The 20,722-nt window shown below is 36.6% G+C and overlaps 1 protein-coding gene across 2 annotated transcripts in view; it reads right to left on the bottom strand.

Moving 5' to 3' along the window:
• Positions 1 to 353: 353 nt before the first annotated feature.
• The window catches only part of PTPRD (protein tyrosine phosphatase receptor type D), a 281,812-nt gene continuing 261,443 nt past the window's right edge, over positions 354 to 20,722 (bottom strand). For both annotated transcript variants that reach the window (XM_086480568.1, XM_086480569.1), the window contains 7 exons: positions 13,882 to 14,167; positions 13,228 to 13,406; positions 12,146 to 12,272; positions 11,055 to 11,180; positions 6,517 to 6,671; positions 2,812 to 2,947; positions 354 to 422 (listed from right to left, as the gene is read on the bottom strand). In XM_086480568.1, the coding sequence (XP_086336694.1) occupies positions 354 to 422; positions 2,812 to 2,947; positions 6,517 to 6,671; positions 11,055 to 11,180; positions 12,146 to 12,272; positions 13,228 to 13,406; positions 13,882 to 14,167 (1,078 nt within the window). The remainder of the gene's footprint in view (positions 423 to 2,811; positions 2,948 to 6,516; positions 6,672 to 11,054; positions 11,181 to 12,145; positions 12,273 to 13,227; positions 13,407 to 13,881; positions 14,168 to 20,722) is intronic.

Raw genomic sequence — 20,722 nt, 5'->3', positions numbered from 1 at the left:
TTCTTTCTGATTAATTTCCTCTTCCCTTTAACTTCAACCAATGTTGAACCCTTGAGGTATCTGTAAATGAGATCCTTCAGATGCCTCAGTGGTCAGGATTCTTCTATTATGGTTGGGTTATTAAACTGTGAATTCTTGGTCCACATGGAATAGGGTTTTTTTGTTGTTGTTTTTGTTTTATATATCCCCATTATTTTTGTTTGTTTTTTTTTTTTATTTTTTTATTTATTTTATATATCCCCAATAATCGCTCCTTAGCTAAGAGTTAAGAAGTACTTCTAAAGCACATCGTATGGCTCAGAAGCGGCTCTATGGATCTTCAAGGGCCTGCAATAAAAATCCATGATGGGTTTTTATGTTGCATAGTGATCAAAGCTGCCCAGATATTCCAGTGCGGCTCGATAGCAGAACTGGTATTGATCCTGGAGAAAGAAAAATAGAAAACGAAAGCATCAAAAAGCCAGCTTGTTGGTTGGTTGGTTGGTTTCTATTTTCTTTCAACTAAGAGTTAATACTTTGTGGCTACAGACAAATCTACTGCAGAGGTGTTTGCAGTTCAGCAACATTCTCTTGCTGACATCAACAGAAAACCAGTCTGAGTTACAATACATGAAGATAGACACTCATTTAATGCAGTAACATTTTCCACAGAACACAGTTTCTTTTTGTGCCTAGGCTATATACCCACCTACTGACTGCTTGCCATTCTGGATTAATATAACATCAACATAAAGCTTTCTTGTTATGGGAGCATGCTAACAAGCTTTTTCCTCATGTATTTGAAAATAAGTAGCAAAATATCCAATTAACTCTATAGCAAATACAACACACTAAGTGACAAAATCCATCACAGCCTTAATACAGAATGCTGTATGGAAACCCAACAAATTAAAAATCATGTTAAAGGAAGCAAAGGGAATCCCAACCTTTCAGTAATATAGGCTTTGATGAAGATGTGAAGATACCTTAGGCTGTGGCAAGAAAAGGGCCTAAGAGAGATATACACAGCTAAAGTACCTTATTAACACGAAACAGATTGCATTTCAACCTACACCCGGAAGCACAGAAAACCTCAGTGTGGTGAGAGATTTGCTTATACCTGTGGTGAACCCAACATTTGGCATTTTATGTTATTCTCACCCTCTGCCCCAGCAGCCCTTTTGCACATTTATGTAATATTGCACACTTATACCAAAATGTCATGTCTGTGTACCCATTTGCAACTGCCACTCAGGTTTCAAATGATAAAAAAAGAAAAAGAAAAAAAAAAAGAAAATACTTTGCTTCTGAAAACGATCCAAAATATCGAGAAGGTCTGCTTATTTATCTGATAGTGCTATGTGGTAATGCCACATAGGTTACACTTGTTAAGACCACAATTAAAATTCTTTTGGAGACCAGGAAACTCATCAGATATTTACTTCAATGTAGTGGCATTAACACTAGTATTTCTCTTCCGCTTCCTGTTGGAACAGTGGGAGAATGCGTAATATGTGTAAATTTTAAGTGTATGTGTGGTCCACATGGTGTTCAAGTGCTTTGTTGAATAAGGATTAGATTTCCTGGCAGTTTATGCTACTGAATCCTGAAAGAAATGAGTACACAACACTTCTACTTTTAGCAGGGGGGATGAAGGGTAGTGTACAGAAATAAGTCAAAGTAGGAGGAGAGAGAATACATTGCATAGCTGAACTCTGTATTTGTCAGGTAGGCTCCAAGAAGCAGAGATGTTCTGTATACTGTAGCTATTTCTTAGAACCAAAACAACAGAAAGCAGTCATTTTTTAATTTTGCTTATCCAGAAGAGTGATAGCAATGAAAAAGAAATGAAATTAACTCATCAGTTTGGTCACTGTGATTTACTTGGCTAACTAACAAGATTGAAAATAAGTGTCTTTAATTTTCATGTAAGTTTTTATGAACTTGTCTTCTTAAAAAAAAAACTATCCAGCTTTTACCGAACAACGTTAATTTTCTTGTGGATACAGCAAACTCTTGGGAACCATGTTAAATTTCACAGACTATAATTTAAAGGCCAATGTCAATCAAATTATACTAAATAAATGTATGACTTAAAATGTTTTCCTGCTCTTGCCTTTTTGCTTGGTTCTCCTAACCTATTTACTCTGGCTTGGTTCAAGTCTCCTGTTCAGAAATTAAAGTAGAAATGAAGCACAATGGAAAATGTTTAATTATTAATGACACAGTTCCAAGCATTTAAAGTCAGGAAATCACTTGATACTGCTTATCGCTTTCCTTATTTCTTGATGGAACTCTTGCTTGCACAGGAATTTTTTACACTATAGTTTTCCCAACAACTGAATTTACCCTTATGATTTTCAGGCCAAACAGTCACTTGTTTAGCGACACAAAGTGAAGAAAACCATGAAAATAATACAGTGTCAGTCTGAAGTCATGAACAGCATTTTGACCCCAGAACAAAAAAATCAGTGGATTCACCTGCAGAAAAATTTGCCTTCTTGTTTATTAACACACATTTCTGACAGGAAAAAAAAGGTTCAAGTAAAAAGGGGTAATGCTTCTTGGAAAATGGTTTTCCTCAACTACCATAATTTAGTATCCACTACTGAAATGATTTTTTTCTTCCCCAGCCTGCAATATCTACTGCTGTAACAAGAAATAGTCCTTGAAGACCTTTATGGCAGATTTTACACTGTAGTCGTATACTCACTATATGACTTAAGATATAAATGTAAGCATATTTTATACAGTCTCTATCTGTGCATTTTTTGGCTGTGGAAATACCCCTTCTTTTCCATCATCATTGTGCATGGATACTGTTTTGCTCACCTCTGTCTGTACCATAGCTGGCCGCTGCGTCCTTAACATTTTGACAGTCTGGAAGATATCTACAACACCTTCATATCTCATTCTTTCTAACACAATGCTCAAGGTTATGAATACTCCAGTCCTTCCCACGCCCGCACTGTTGCAATAAAAGAAAAATAAAGACAGGAAAAAAGGAATGTTAATTGACAGTTAATGCTGAAAGAATTGGCTGACAAACGGTGGTTACGACACACCATATGTGTACAGATTTCTATACGGGGAAAGGCTCCCTAAGCAAAATTCCAAAGCAGACTACCACTTTGCATTCAGCAAAAATATTTGTGCTCAATCAAACTTCACATGCTACTAAGTACTTGGACTCTTCAGTCTTCATTGCAAAGTGAAGTGGTTTGTTCATCCAGATATACAGTAATCAGTGCATGGTGAAGGAAAATGAGAACGTTTGTTGCCAATGATCTACACTGGAACTGACAAGAGAAAATGATGCCAAAATGTATGTTCCTGCTTACTTTACTTTAACTTTTTCATGTATATGCCCTGTTTTCCACACGTTCAGTGCATCAGTTTACCTTCTACTTTGAGTTCTAACTCAGTGTATCTTCAATTAATGTTGAAATTGTTCATACATACTACAATTCAAATAATGGATATGGTGAACCTAACACTATCAAGTCCACCTCTAAACCATTTCCCTAAGTGCAACATCTACACAGCCTTTTAAATATCTCCAGGGATGGTGACACAACCACTTCTCTGGGCAGCCTGTTCCAATGCTTGACAACCCTTTTGGCGAAGAAATTTTTCCTAATGTCCAATCTAAACCTCTCTGGCTCAGCTTGAGGCTGATTCCTCTAGTCCTATCCATTGTTACTTGGGAGAAGAAACTGAGCACCACCTGCCTATAAACTCCTTTCAGGTAGTTGTAGAAAGTGATAAGGTCTTGAATGCATGCTGGGAAAGGGTGGTCTTCCTTACTCTTCAGCTAAAAACTGGAATAACAAGACCACAAATACGTAAAATCATTTGAAGTGAAAATTTTGCTTCAAGGTGAACAGTCCTTCACACTTTTAACTATATTTTAATTAACTGCCTGATGAAGTTAGAAATTTTTAAATTATAACATACCAGTCTACTTGTAAAAATGCCAGAGAAGTAGAACATTTTAAAATTGTGAGTGGCAGGGTTTTACTATGTAACAGAGAAAGCAAACTTGTGAAAAATGTGTAGAGTGGGAAGGAAACCACAGGGAAGTGGCACTACGGGAGTTTGACATTTGAAGAATTTCTCTGTACAAGAGAAATCCTTAAAAACTCATCATGGTACAAACTGGAGGCGTTATTGCAACAATTCCGCAAAGACTAGGAAAGTGCAGGTACACAGGATCTTGTGCTTCCTGAAAGAAACAAATAAACTTACTAATTTGCTAGGGACATTTCCTATTCATGTAAGTTGACTAACATTGATAATGATGATTAGCATTACCAATCACTAAATTGTTGTTATAATGATGATAAGACATTTAAAGATCAAACCATGACGAATGATACTGGATTTGACTTTGTTTCTACAAAGTCAATGGTAAAAATCTCCATTCATTTGAGCATGAAAGATCACATCCATTTGGAGGGGATGCATAACCTACTGCGAGCAGTATTTCATTGCAGTCACAAGTGGACAACTTTGCATGGTACAAAGAACGTAGAAGAATACCATCACTTTGCCTTCTTATGTATTCTGCATAAAGGCATAAATATTGCTTATTACTCCTCTGCTCTCAAAACTCATTAATGTCAGGAAGAATAAGCCTTGTTCTTATCACAGTTGTCCTTCATTTTCCCTTGCCAAATGAATTTCAGACACTGCACTGCAATGCCGTTCTCCTTAGTAGGTGTCCTAGGTTACAGTGTAAAATGTGCCCAAAAAAGTATTCTATTACCATCTTCAGGAGCTGTTGAGACCAGGTGGGGCGGTGCTCCCTGCCTCCCCACTCTGGACTATCTTCTGTTAATGGACACAACAAGGCCTTATCGCCTGACCCATCGATAACTAGCTCCTAGGCTATCTCCTGTTAATGGCCCATCAAGGAACTGCCTCACGACTCCCCATCCCATTGTGAGATGCTCCGCCCGGGGAGGGGGGGGAAGGAGCCAAGCAGTCCATGCCAAATAAAAACGGAGATTTTGAACACCCTAGCAGCCTTTCTTCCACTGGATTCCCAGAGGAGTTTTTCACCCCGCACTGGAGTTCCAGAGGACAAGAGCTACCTACCTACCACTGGACCTTCGGAGGAAGACCAGACCCTTTTACAAGATCGCTGCTTCAACAGAACTACATCCATCGCTTCAGGAGGACTGCAGCCAGCATCTTATTGGACTGCTACTGCCACCCTAACAGGGTGTCAGGTTGTATTTCTGACTCTGTCAGTGTAAAGCAGTGGGCTGTTTTTTTTTTTCCTGCCTTGTGTTATATATATATATATATATATATATATATTAGTAAAGAATTGTTATTCCTATTCCCCATATCTTTGCCTGAAGGCCTGTTAATTCCAAAATTATAATAATTTGGAGGGAAGGGGGTTGCATTTTCCATTTCAAGGGAGGCTCCTCCCTTCCTCCACAGACACCTGTCTTTCAAACCAAGACAGTAGGCCATAACAATTTTCAGGTGCATTAAAAAAAGTAGGATTCAAGTAGTCCAATGCATTTATTTTGTTAGTCTTCCAGATTAGGGGAGCATAAGGAACTCTGTTAAAACATACTGATGTTTTAACAACTTCTGGTTGTTCCTGGCTTTGGAAGGACAAGAATCTCTCTCCCTCTCTGCTCTAGTAAACTTGTTCATTTTGTCCTTGTGCTAGGATTGGGGCATTACTTGGCTTGCAGGAAGTACTTGGAACCTGTATCAGTATTTTGCATCTCTGTTATATAAATAATAACATTTCATCTACCAAAAAATAATTTAATGTTGCAAAAATGAGTATCTAAAATCCTAATGGAATTTATAGAAAACAATGTATTAAATAAAAGATAAAAGATAAAGATATTATTTTTGGCCATCTGCTGCAGACTCTAGAACACTGTAGAGAAGATAAATAAAATCCACAAGAATATGAAAAAAAGCCCACCCTGGATTATTTCGACACACCCTGCAAGCTGTTTTCATCTGCATATCAATTGTAAAAGAATTGAGAGAAGTCATCACATCAAAAAATGAGCATTACATTCTGAAGTTAGAAATCATGAATCCAAACCTCAATGATTTTTGACAGGCAGCTTCTAAACACAGCTTTCTATTCCCTTTCTTGTGATAGCTCCCACTTTTATTTATCTCATCTTGACTGTTACTAGTGTGCTACTGAGGTGTAACTAGCTTGTTTACAGCTAATAATTCCCACCAATGTAACAGCCTCACTTTTAATTACCAGTGAAAAAAAAAAAAAATCAGATATAGCAGCCTGTAATAAGGCTCTTCCTACTGCTTTCTGTGTGTAGCATTGGCCAAATTGTTTTTACCTTGTATTAGAGACACTTTTAAGTGAAGAAAAAATCAAATTCTTCCGCATATTTCAGAAAAATATTTTCATTTTCTGATAGCTCACCTATGAAATTCCATTTACACATACAGCTCTGCTGCAATCAGCAATCAACTTTAGAAAAAAAAACAAACCTGCTTATGAGTTGTTTTGAGGCTTTGTTTACTTACCTGCAATGGACAGAAATTGGTCCATCCTGACCAAACTGCTCTTTTGTTTTATGCACTTGGCCTATGAAGTCAATAAATCCTTCTCCAGACTTTGGCACTCCTTGTTCTGGCCAGTCAGTGAACTGGAACTGCCTCACTGTTCGGGACTGGCCATCCTTTAACAAAAGACACAAATAATGTATCACAAAAGCATGTTCCAGTGGCTGGAAGTTAGTCAGGCAACAACCAGAAAGTCAATCACAGAACAAGGACATTGAGAAAAGGTGGGGAATGGCTAAGATCACATTTATGAAGACTCTTTCAATTGCAGTACTGGCTGGTGCCTTTGGACATACTGTCCCAGAAGTGCAGTTTCATTAATAACATTGCATAGATTGCCTTCTGCACTGGATAGGAGAGTGGTCTGATATTCTCCCTCTGTAAAAAGCATGTCTGAGCCTAAAGACAGAACAACCTTACCAGGTTACATGACTTTTTGCTAAGTTATGTTTTGAACCCTGTGAACTGCAAATTCCTTTATATACAGAACAGGTAAGAATAAGGTAATACAATCTGACTCTCCATTTCCTAGATATGCTCATCTACTGTATGGCACAAACATCTTCACTGATAAGATTAGTTTAGTCATTTCTCTCTTTGCAAATGATATCTTTAATAGTATGATGCTTTCTATGAGCTGGACATCTGCCTGGAAGAAGGTGGGTCAAGACAAGCCAGTTGTTCAACAAACCATGAATTTCCCTTCAATCATTGTAATTTCATTCACTAATACCTTGGACTCAGTGAAAAATTGAGAAGGGCTTCCTCTTTCAAGTCAGCTGAAGCTGTTAATTCCCTTTGGCTAGGAATACTAACAGGATTGTTTAAAACTGCGGAATACTGTAGCATGGCTATTTTTACAATGAAGCCACTGGAAGTATTAAACAACAACTTCTGCTGTATGCCTATTCAATGTGTAAACGGTCAGTACACATAAACAGAAAACATACAATACAAATGGATGAAGTAAATTTGTTCTGAATTTTCAAACATTGCTCTTGATGATTGTGACACTGACAATTTGCACAGCTGAAATGGTTAAAAGCATGGGCATAAAAGCATGGGTACATGAGTTACTGATGTGAACTAGTGCCTCTGGACATGTTGTTTCTTAAGCACCCACCCTATCATGCCTCGAAAATGGTTTTGAAAAAATTGAAACGATTGTAGGAGATCCCCCCCAAAAGCAACAAGTCATGCTTGAGGCAAGAACAATCTTTTTTTTTTTTTTCCCCCTACCACAAACACTCAGCTATTACACATCTTTGAATGAAATAGAAGTGATTTTAAAAATAACCAAAGGAAAAACCAATACTTTGCTTTTATGTTTCTTCAATACTGTAGGTTTTTGCCTCCCATGTCTCAGATGAGTAAGGAAAACAGAAAATGAGTGTGTGTGCCAGCTACTGCTCCATAAGAGGACACACATACTCTTCTTTGACTTACTATCTCATATTCCCACTAGACCACTGTGACAATTTAGCAGTCTATTTCTGTGGAACGTTTTTGCCCACTTAAAAAAAAACATCTGTTCTTCTCTCCTAATGGTCTCTGTGATCTCATTTTCCCCCAAGAAGACATAACAAAATTGCATCCTTCAGATAGCCTTAGGCACATGACATTAAGTAACCAAGAAGACAAAACAATAAGTTGATTCCCTCCAAAATAACTTCCCCTTCCTATAAAGTAAAGAAAGAAAACCTTAAGTCTGACTCACTTGCAACATATTGGTTAAGGAGATGGAAGCTCTTCAGCAACTCCTGCCCCTGATAGGAATCATGCTAGAATAACAGTAACTTTTTAGGGATAGAAAAGATAAGAAAGATGCTCCTTTATTGAAGTCTAGGCTGTCATTGAAAAGACCACAAATTTCTATGTGCAAAATAGATTTGAAAAAACAAAAATATTTGGTTTTCAGGTGCATCTAAATCAACTGTATTGGTGTATTTCATGATTATAATAACTCAATAATCCAGTGCAAGTCTGTGAAAATTGTTCTGATTTAGTTTTAATAGCAATAACTTCTGTTATTTAATGCTATTTAATGAGTACAGAAGTAAAGTTAGTTACTGTGATGTTAGATTAGCATTAAAGCATATTGGGAACTAATCTGCGATTTCTTACACAGTTCCCTCTGCTATTGACATTATAAATAGTGCTGCTTCCTTTTAATGAGATGCTTGCCAACAGCAATCCAAATACAAATGCCAAATTTTATTAAAATCTTTACTTTCAAATATTGTGACAGTTTGTACAGTTAGTTATCAAAATACGAACTTTCAGATCCCTATGTGGAGCAGAGAACTTTTAATGTGTCATCCTACTGACTGGCTGACCCTTTGGATTTCTTCTTGCTCCTCACAGAGGATATTCAATTGTTTTTTGATGAGGCTGTAGAATTTATAATACTCTCTTACAGTTTAGCCTTAAGTGAGACTGCCCCAACATATCGACCTCTGGAGTTTACAGAGAAAGTGAGTACAAAGCAGTCAGAAGTAGTAGATTGAAACAGTTAGCGAGGTCAATTTCATCTTACAACATTTCACAGCTCAGTTTCAGAAATAACAGGGAGTTCTACACCAGACACTTACTGCTGACACCTAAAAAGGCAGTGTGCTTCTGTTCTTGTCCCTGGGGAATAATTGGGCGGCTTGGTTCTGACAGAGCATGGACTATTCTAAAGTTACAGACGGGTTTGCAGTTAAGAGGGAGAGAGGCTGGTTACAATTGCTGCAGCATTTACTCTTTGAATATGACAGTTTAGTTAGATGGTCTGTTACTGGGTGTGACAGCCATAAAGGCCTAGCTACAGGAAAACTATAAGGTATATTTTGGTTAAGTAGTCCCCACTGCTTCCAGTGAATTTGGAAGGAGATACAGTTTTACAGCACATCTAGAAAACTTAAGATGGTTCTGTGAGCTTGGCGGTGTTTAATTAACAAATCTGGACCATTAAGATGAAAAGATTTTTAAAATTTGAGATGCAATGACATGTGATTGTAAAACGTCACAACAGGACTGCCAAGGTGCACGTATGTTTGATATTTTTTAAAAGAGGTGTATTAATATCAGATCCAATAAAACTATTTCTGGCAAATTAAGTTATTCAACCCTTTCAGACTTTTTACTGGTTTGCTAGGTATAAGTAAACAGACTTTCATAAATATCCTAGTTCATTATAAACTCTTGAAAGAACTTTTTGGAAATACATACTGTTTGCAGACACTTAAACTAGCCCTCTGGCTTTTTGTTATAATTGTTATTTTTTGATCTGAGCTTGGTGAACTATGTCACATAAGACTTCTTCCAGTTTGAGATGGAACAGATTTTTAATGGATGACCTATGAAAGCTATCAGTTGTAGTTGTAGTGAAATTGGCTTTGACTGTCTATGCTTACAAGTGTGATTAAAGACTGATGTTAGGAGCGTGTTCTTCACTTTTATTAAGCACAAATAGGTTAGAGAAGCTATCTGTCATGGGATCCTTACTAGATTTCAAATATAATGAAAATCAGATCCAGTGTGTCTACAGTTTCTTCCCAAAAACACACACCTAAGTCTCATTTGCCAAATTAAAATGTTCATATGCTGACTTGGTAATTGTCAGTAGTACATAATTTTACTTGAAGCTAACATTAAAGGCAGCAGTCTAGCTAACTATGAGAAAGTCTAATATTTTGGATGCTGACTGGCAACTCTGAGTAATCACTCATGTTATTCCTGGACAGCACATCCTGCTATTTTGCTTGAACAAATAGTATTCTACAGTGCTCACAGAGATGGATGCTGTTGGTAATTTTTTTCTGCCATGCAGACAAAAGTGCAAGAAATCAGAAGGCTGAGAAATGCTAAACATATATTTAAAGTTGATGTCATTTAATCTTATGTGAGTGCTCAGTTTTGGACTCACAAATTCAGATAACAAATGCAGTATGAAAATGAGGATGCTAGGGTCACAGCTGCAAGTTATCTACTCTGCAGATATACGAGTGCTGAAAATGTGCTATGCCAAATATCAAATTATAATGTGCAAAACTTGTCAAGCTTTCCTTACGAATGCTATTTGCTTTGCAGTTTTTAAATCTCAATGTATTAACCTTCATACTTACTCAGCCTAGAGTGTGGTGCAAAACTACATATTTACAGCTGTAAGTGACAAAAATTGCCCCCAAAAATGATCAAGGGGAAAATGAGGAAAAAAGGGAAAACGGTCCTCAAATCATCTCATGTAGTTTAGCACAAATAGTTATTCAGAACTTTACAAAGGTGTGCTGCCCAGATGTTAGATCTGAATGAAGCCAATTGCTCTTATACAAAGATTCCATTCATCTAGCAATAACTTTATCTGCTTTTTGTTTACTGCTTGTAGAAAGTACACCCCTAGTGTTTTTCTAACAAAAATTAAAAAAAAACCCAAAAAACAAAAAAGAGAGGAAAAGAAAGAAATTGACATTTTCTTTTAAACTTATGTGAACTAGTGTAATGCTATGTTAACTTACCCTTGCATCTGTAACCTTGAATTCCCTCAGAATATACTGTGGCATGTTGTACTCTGCCATTGGATCTACCACAAAATACTGGTATCTGGCTGAGCGCTCTGCAGGCCAGTACTGGTGGCATTTCTCCTACAAAGTAACAAAGCAAAATACATTTCCTGTTACTTGAGAACACTACCATAAACTAGTATAAAACCTTTTCCACTCAGAAAAGTGTAACACTCATGAAAAGTGCCATTAACGTGAACAGTTTGTCTTGCTGTGAGCATGAAGTTCCACCCAGAAAAAAAAAAAAGATCTTCAATATTGCATTGCAAAGGGGTTCTCTCTGGTTATGGTACATCTGAACTCGTTTATACATCTGCTCAGTTCTATTATTCGTCAGTGACAAGAGCTATCCCTAGCCTAATTATCAATACAGAATGGAATTTAAAACTTGAGGCCACCTTCAGTTTTCTTTCATCTTCCCTGTTGAAGCAAGTCCTGCTGGCCTCAGTCAAGACTCTATCTCTGCATATGCTAGCCACCTCCTGAATCATTTCTATTCCCCAGTTACATGGCCTGTCTCAGATTTCACTTATCCCATACCGGCTTTATCTTGATGTAATCCTGTCTATGTAGTAAACTGCTGCACTCTTTTCATTACAAAAAGCAGCACCTGAATGAATTTAGGACTGTAAACTGGGTGCTGAAACTTGAACATATAGAAGACATTCAGATCTCAAAAATACCACACTCTCTTTTAACATTGTTAAAACCAAACAATGCAAAAGTGAGTTTCCAAATAAGAAATCTTCGTTTTCCAACAGACAGCAATGCTTTCTCTGTATACTTCAGGATATCAACATGCAAACTCAGTTGCTGAATCTCAGTGTGTCCCACAATAAAATACTGTGTCTAGCTTGTCTACTGCAACACATCAACAGATTGGAAAATCTTACACTTGTTGATCAATAATGCCACTGATATTTCAAAAGGAGAAGAAATCTTAATCCTCACCTTTATCCTTAGACATTCCTCTAACAATGAAATATTTTAATAAAAAAATCATTATAACCAACATCTTAGTAAAGCAATATTACAGAAGTACTTACTCTGCCCATTTCTCGTAGCTTAGTGAGCATGACCACAATTGTAGAATTATGCTCCCAGAGCATTCTCCAGAAGTCTTCAGTTGTTTCTGCTAAAGGACCCTGTGTAGCTATGTAAGCTTTTTGTTGTCTATGTTGGGAAAAAAAAAAAAAAAAAAAATCAAAAAAGTGAATGATACATGTTCTCTGTTTATATGTAAACATTACCTACAGGAAAAAATTATATACCATTAATAGTAAGCACATTAAAACCTTACTACAAGTGTTTAATCAAACTATGGTTTTCTCATTTTAGAACTTTGAGAGGGAAATGACTGTTAATATTATGATGTATGTCTTTATCATTATTATTTCAATTTTAACGCAACTCTAATAGCTCAATTTTGCATGCTGTAAAAAGCACTTAAGAAACACTTAGTTGTACTGGTTCATTTTGTAGAAATAACTGTCTAACAAACTATTAAGTTTAGGAATTATAGCATCAAACAGTTTCTTTATTAACTCCTTGTCAACAGCCTGATGCCTCCAGCAAAAGTAACACAGGAAGAAAATTCAAGAAAGCAGTGCACTGCATTTCCAGGCCTTAGTAACCTTCTAGTGGAAGCTACCATCAAACTGCCTTCTGGATCAGCAGCTTTCTAAGATGATGACCAGTTCACGTTGTTCTTGCTTGTTTCAATCAACAGAATCACCTTTGTGGCTGATGGTGGAGGTGAGGGTTGCTTCCAGTTATGAGCAGAGGCTTGGAAAATTATCTCTGTGGATATGGGTACTCAGGTAGACCTACTACTAGACCTAGATATATTTTCAGCATGTAAAACATAATGGGAGTTCTTAATGCTTTAAAGACAGGTAAAAATACAACGTTTAAGACTCTATGTCATTTACAGAATTTTCCTGCATTGTATGGGTGAAAATCTAAATCTTTTATTAATATATAAAAAAACACCAAATCAAAAACAGCATGCAGAGATAATGAATTACACTACATTTCAATACTAAATTTTGTTATTTTCAGTATAATTACACAAATAATTTTGTAAACTTCAGCAACAGTACACATGAGTACACATCAACATTAGTACCTGTATCCATCAATGAAACTGGCATTAATATAATCGGAGCCTTCTACTCCTCGGATTGGCTGCAAGCATACCCTTGTAGACTCATATGGCATAATATTGACAAGGCGATTTTTGAATTTATTACATGGAAGATTGGCACTGATGAATCTTGAAGTGTGAGCCTTAGAGCTAGCAAGACGCTGTTGAAAATAAATTAAAATAATTAAGGCAAGGTATAACAAAATCAAAAGAAACTATCAGATTTGATGATATCTGTTCATTATCCATTAAAAAATGATTTCAATTTCAGATGCTTACTTTTCCATATTCTATTGCTTTACCTAAACATTTTTAAAGCTTCTTTTAACACTTTATAAAAGTTTAATGTCTGCTCCATTAATGCATATGGACAAATTTGAGTATTACTGTTGAATATTCAAAGCTGTTGAAACAATGAAGGAATTGCAGCGTTAAACCACCCTCACTGAATGTTTCTTGTATGGACACCAATTGAGGACAGAATTGTACATTTTACAAAGGATCATCTTCCTAATCTAAAATTTTAGTCCGCAGATGTCTTCTTTTTTGATTACTGGAAACAACTGGTGGAGGACAGAGCAGCATTAAGTCTTACACCATATCTTTTTGGTTCCCCACAACATAAAATCCCAGTACCTTAAATTCCAGTTCCATTCCTGTGACATTCTCGCCTGTTTCTATCTGTGTCAGCTTCTGGATATATGCATACAGGTTTCTGGCTGGCACTTCTGTATTTCCACATGTCACTGCTTCCAGCAGTGCATCGTGGATAAAGATGTACTGGTCCTCAGTCTGAACCATGTAATTCCTTTGTGCTCTCATTAGAGTTACGTGGCCATAAATATCTACAGTCTTTTCATGCTTTATTCTCTCTAACATGGCATCTATCACAATGAAACAGCCAGTCCTGCCGACTCCAGCACTAAAAGAAATGAACACAGGAGGGAAAACATGAAGGACTATTTCATGCATTGTCCTTACTTTTATGGCATTCAAGTTTTAAGTTTTGTAACACTAATTCGAACAGCACATTTTTCTGAAAATGAACATCAGCTTTTATGAAAGAGGTTGGTGCCCTGAAACAAGCAAACTCTTTTAACACCCATTACAAGCAACTGAGAACATGGAATGCTTTTATACGAGATTTTTGCATCTTGCAGTTTCAGGCTTGACTGGAATAGAAATTAAACACATGTAACGTTCTAGAAATATATGTTCTTAAAAATGGAAATTTCTGGAGATGATGAATCATGTAAGAATACATACTTCAACTGTAGCATGATTTCTAACTCATTAAACATGCTGTTGTTGCTATTCTGTTTACAGAGGCGAATTTACTGTCAAACAATAATGTTACAGAAAAATGAGTCTTACATATTTTTATCTGTGTGGGAGGTAAACTTTCTATCTCTCTTCCAACTCTGTTAATGGGGCTACTATTATCACAATTTGTTCTGTCCTCTGCTTTTCCGTTTAGCCAGGGCATACTGTTATTCTTTGCAATGCAGAGCCATGCCCAGTTAGCTGTGCTAGCTGTAGGCTGGGAAAATCCCCAGCTGGCCACTTCAATGTCTGTCTTCCATCTCCAGGAAAATGTAAGAAAGATCTGGCATGACCAGAACCTGGACCAGGATGCTCAGATGTCACATTATTTCAAAGGACAGATTATAAAAGGACTAAAATGTGCTTAAAGACAAAGCTTGAAATCACAGCATTGAATTGATGTCCAGACTGGGTGAGTAATATTTTTCAAGCAGAGACAAAGTTAGTGCTTCCTCACAGGTTCTGAGTTAAGTCAGTTTCTGGTTTTAGGCAGGAGCTGAAGTGAAGTCACATCAATCCTGTTGAGGCCAAAGAAACTACTAGTTCTTAGCTCTCTGCACAATAAGGGATTCTTCAGGAACAGATCTGAGCTGCAAAGATGCTTCCCTCTCTTTGGTGGGACTTGGGGGTAGAAGACCTGGGATCTTGGCACAGGAATAAACCTTGATCATGCAATATTCAGTTGTATCTAAGAGAATTAAACCTGTCTCAGCAATAGACAGACTTTATTCTACAGTACCTGCTGTCAAAATGTGCTAGACTTCCCAGAATTTTCAGTCATTACTTCCCTGTCTTAAAGGTGCTGTCTGTTACATGCATGGGCTACTTTTAATAACTCCTGAGCACATTCCGCAAGCAGGAGAGGAAAAAGAGACTTACAGTTCTCACCTTGATGTGATTACTATTAGTCATACATGATCCTTTATCACACATTTGTCATAACTGAACAGCAATGATGTAGAAAGAATATGAGAAAGACTACAAAATACACAAGACCTGAAAACATACTGAAGGTCTGAATATGCAACTTGTGTGCTAAATAGAGCCATAGTTCCTAAAATCTCTACATGAATTCTTTTATGGAGATGTTTGGACATCAACTGTTGTGAATCAAATCTTCAGATGGATGACTGTCTTTTTGCAGCCATGTATATGACTGAACTTCATGAAGTTTTGTTTCAAACTTGTCTACATGTAGCTATATAAAGCACAAATGTAAAATACAATGAGTTTTGTACACCATTTTTATATCCGGCCTTCTAAATGCTTAACTGTTTTCAGTTAGTGTCATGAAATGCAGTATGTAGTACAGTAAGCAAGTTTATAAACCATAAGACATTGACATTATCTAAGTTAAGGATCTTTAAAAACACCACAAACTGCCATTTTTTGAAAAGAGACAGAAAGAAAAATAATTACAACCCAGCTGCTAGAGGACATTTATGTAAAAACCAAGATCTTCTCACAGTTCCTGTATTTTCATGAGATATTAAACATTGTAAGTCCATCCTGAAACTGATAAGTAAGGGTAAACCTTTATTTCTTGCATGATGCTTTAAGAATCTTTGCCAGTTACCAACAAACAGCATATACTTACAACCAAATCAGAAAGAAGTACACAGCACAAAGAGGTTTTAGTCTCACAAGGTAAGTTTGGTTTCTAATATTCCATTTTTATGTATTGTTAATCATGTATTCTTGCCACCAGTTACTCTTCCCAAAAGCAGATCCTCTTCAAATAGCTGAGGACTTCTGCTAACAGACCAAATGTGTCAATCTCAGCTTTCTGAGATGCCACTCTGAGAAGGCTTAATTGATATTCTGAGTTTAAGAAAATTTACCAATCAATGATATTGATCAATGGAGTCGCAGAGAAAGAAAATACACACACAAATGAAATGATGGCTATCCTAGCTAAAGGGGAGCTCATTTACGTTGTATGATAAAAGCTCTGCATTCCAGGGAACCTTAGTGACTTTAATGTTGGTAATAATCATGGAGAAAAAAAATCAAAAATTTGTCTCACTATTGCTCTTCTTTTGGTTTTTATTGCAAAGAAATCATCACAAGTAGCATACATTTGTATGTCAGATTGATTTACATAAAGTTTTAAACTATTGCTTAAACAATACCTCTTCACATTCAGTTTTTAATCAGCCTAACAAATGCTTCCCAAGTGAGAAATAAGAAGTTTTGACAGTGCAGATGTTGTCTATATTTAAATATGGTTCTCTTTCCTATCATATATTAATGAATTAATGTTCCAGCACTCTGTTTATAACTGGATATGCCATTTTTCAGATCAAACATTAAAAGGTTCACTGGTATCTATAGACCGCAACGACAAAATTCCAACCCAGTTAAAAACTTGGCATTTTCAGCTGGAATGAACAGTTTACATTCTTCTCTTCATGTCTTGTATTATCATTGATATATTTACTGTTCTCATAAGCAAACTCAAAGAGGAATAGTCATTAGCATACTGTACCACAGAAGATGTTTGCTAATTTACAGGTTTATGCAGAGGTTAAGAAGATCATGACACCAGACTGAAACACTTTACTATGCACCAATGTTTTGATAACGATAGAGGCACTGACACACTAGATTTATTGAGGTATTTGTTTCCAGTGGGCTCCTGACACACTCCTCTCCAGATCATTTTATCCAGCAAGATATTTTAGTACTTTAAGGTGTACAGAACATTCCAACTCTATCAACTATCAGTGAGCCATGTGTCTACCAGACTACCCTATTTGCTTTCCAGGTAATAGAATCAATGCTATGAATACTTCAAATCCCTTCCTCTTTGCCCCCACATACGTTCTAACTCCAGTAGCTTCCTGTACAAGAGCAAGAAACTATCCTATCTTTATATCCTGTTTCTCCTTCTCTTCTGCTACCATACAGACTTCTTAACATGGTACCGATACACGGCTGGGAGGCCATGCAGTTCAACTCCTCACTAACATGCCACTGGAACATCAGAAAAAATTTCCTATCTACTTTCTGCTAATGAAGATAACTCAGTCAATGAGAATAATTTCACAAGTTAATTCTACACTTGTTATTGACTTTTTTGCCATTTTGGTTTGCCTCTTTTGGCGTTACTGTCAAACTTAGAATTAAAAAAAAATATTCTATCATTTCAGCTCATGAGAGCTACTGTTACGTTTAGAAGCTGAAAACCTAAGCTACCTAGTAAATAGGCATGCCTACTAGGAAACTGTTATTGCTTCAAATATTATCATTTATGCCATTATAACATTTGTTTTCAATTTCTAAAAACATGAGTGACTCAGTCCCTTGAGCTGAAACATGTTTAATGTCCTGTGATGTAATACAGCTGCAATTCACAAAAAAGAAAAATTAAGAGGCATAAGGGGCCCATTCCACATTAAAATCACTGTATGGATGTGTTAAAGGTTGGCTTTTGTGATTAATTTGTAGCAGTTTAAATGATGACCCTTTACTGATACTTCAGTGATTTGGCAAAGGAAGGCAGTGTAATTGCCAGTATTCACAGATCATTTAATTGGAAGCAAAGAGAGTAAAATATGGACCAAAAATAATTTAGGACATTTTTCTCTCATAGCAGGGGAAAATTTTATTGAATATTACAGTTTCAGATTGAATGAAGCTTGCATTTATGAACTGAAAGTATATAAAAATGCTTGTGATATGAGAAATGTATAAAAATGCCTGGATTTTACTCAGGAACTTCATATGATTAATTAGATTACAATCCCAGAGAAATTCTGAGGTAGCTCTGACACAGGCAATATTTAGATTATTTTCTTCTTTTCCTGTTAGGAAATTAGAACACAGTTGAAAATCAGCCCTCTGCCCAGGAAGTAGTAAAAACGCCCCTTATGAAACCACTGAACATCCTTTTGAAGGGATATATCTGACTGAAACAGAAGCAAATTTAAACTTCATTTTAGAAGAGATACTGGACTGCTTCAAGAATTCTGGTACCGGCTTATCAGAGACTTTTGAGAACTCATCTGTATGTGCACAATTACTTTCTTTTCTTCTACTGTGGTTATGGTTGGATAACAGCAATCAAGTATGGTTTACGACATATTTTTAGGTGTAATGCTTCACTAACAAAATACTTCAGACATTGCATTTGCTTCATCTCTGTGCTACGCATGGAGGAAACCATATTTGTCACTGAAGTCACATCAAGCTTCTTAAATGAACAAGGGAAGAAAAAAATCAGAGAACAGGAGAAGATTTCACTACAAAATCACTAGATAAAGCTCAGTCTAGAGCTCCCCAGAGTTTTCACAGATAGCTGGCAAAAGCAAAGGAGGGCTCACAAATCAAAAGTCAGCCTTAGATCCTTCTTCTTTTACTTTATGAAGATTTTCCTTTCAGTCTGTATGTTCTCGGAATTCTACCATTGCCATAAATTCTTCAAATATAACTGCCTCAGATATAAGCCAAATTTTTTTGTAATATGTGATTGCAGAAGTGTAATAGCTTTCAGGAAGTAAATCTGTTCTTCATCTAATCCTGAGTTCAGCTCTGGAGAGATCAAGCACAAGAAGATGTCTTACTAGGTTGTATCATGAACACAAATAAACAAACTCTCAAATTTTAAAACATGTAGAACCAAAACTCCAAGAAATCTCTCTAACAAATCCCATACACGGGGAAGAATTGTTTATTAAAATAATTTTAAAAGCTGAGTTTTTCATGCAGGGTAAACATACAGCACTAGTAATGCTCAACCAAACCAAATCAAAACAAAAATGCCTTAAGAGCCACTCCTAACAGGGGCATTCCACTACAGGAGTTCAAATCCTCTCAACAGACTTTAAATCCAGGTCTGTCATGAGCCAGAACTTTACAGAAATATGTAAGAACTCCTACATAGCTTCAAAGCAACACAGGAATGTAGTTGTGGCAGCACATAGAGTAAAGAGGAACTCCACTAAATGATAATTCACAAGTATGAGAAATGATTTATGTGTTAACAGTGGAGGAAGATGTATCATGCTGCACCACAGAAGTAAAAGACATATAAGTAGTTCATTAAATAAATGGAGTGAAGGAAAATAACATCTGAAACCACAAATATTAAAACCACAGGTAACTTCCGAGCACAGTTTTAAAATGTGATGGCCACTTACCTGAAGTTACATTTTTGCACTGCAATTAGATTTAGAGGTTTCTGTAGAACTAAATGGCAGGATTTTGTGTGATATCTTTGTTCACTCTCACTGTCATTCATTCACTCACCTCCCTGTGAATCCACTATCTACTGCAGGATTCTGTAAATTTTCCCTTGAATGCCATTCTGAGGCCATTTTGCATGCCAAAGTGCTGCCCTTGCATTCACCTCTATGACAAGCAGTGTGGCCCATCTCAAGAAAGGTAGAGAATCACAAGGTTGAAGAAACTTATCAAAAAGGATGACAATGTATGAAGGGGAGGTTAGTCAAAGCAGACAACTCAGCCTGGAGCAGAGAAAGGGTATCATAACTCCAAAGCAAGGGAAAGAAAGGTACAAAAACATGCATTACGTGGGGGAGGTGAAAAATGACTATTCATTTTCTGCTTGTAATACAAGAAACAGGATCATCAAACGAAATGATGAGACAGAAAATTTAAAACAAATAGGAAGTAGTTTTTCATGGGGTACACAACCATACTGTGAAACTCATTGTTTCCCAGAGGAAAGGATCCATTAGGGGCTATTAACAGGCAAGTTAGACACATCTTCTACAGAAATCCTTTTGTTATACTTTGCTGGAACAGGCAATTGCCTTTGGATAGGCACTCTAAGAAAAAAACATTCTAGTCATGTCCTGGGAGAGAAGCTTAAATGTGCTTTCTAAATTTGGTCTTATGGTCCCACATTCTTAAAGAAAGCACAATCATTCCACATCCCATCTGCTAATCAGATCATCTAGACCTGTTCCTTTCAATCAACACTTCTGCCTCTGGGTACCTGACACTTTTAGGAACTATGCCATTGAAAAGGGACAGCACTATTTCTGATTCTTGCTTTTTTTTTTTTTTTCCTTAAAAGGGACAGAATATCACAGAGTACTTCTGCCTGATTCTTTCCTAAAATCATGAGTTGCTGGTGAAAAGGAGCTCTCTTATTTTTCTGCTTGTGAGACGGAATATAGCAGAAATT

This window comes from Leptosomus discolor, chromosome Z (genome assembly GCF_034619465.1).
Source record: "Leptosomus discolor isolate bLepDis1 chromosome Z, bLepDis1.hap2, whole genome shotgun sequence".
Taxonomy (NCBI): domain Eukaryota; kingdom Metazoa; phylum Chordata; class Aves; order Leptosomiformes; family Leptosomidae; genus Leptosomus; species Leptosomus discolor.
The sequence above is the reverse complement of the archived record's forward strand: the minus strand, read 5'-3'. Positions and strand labels throughout refer to the sequence as shown.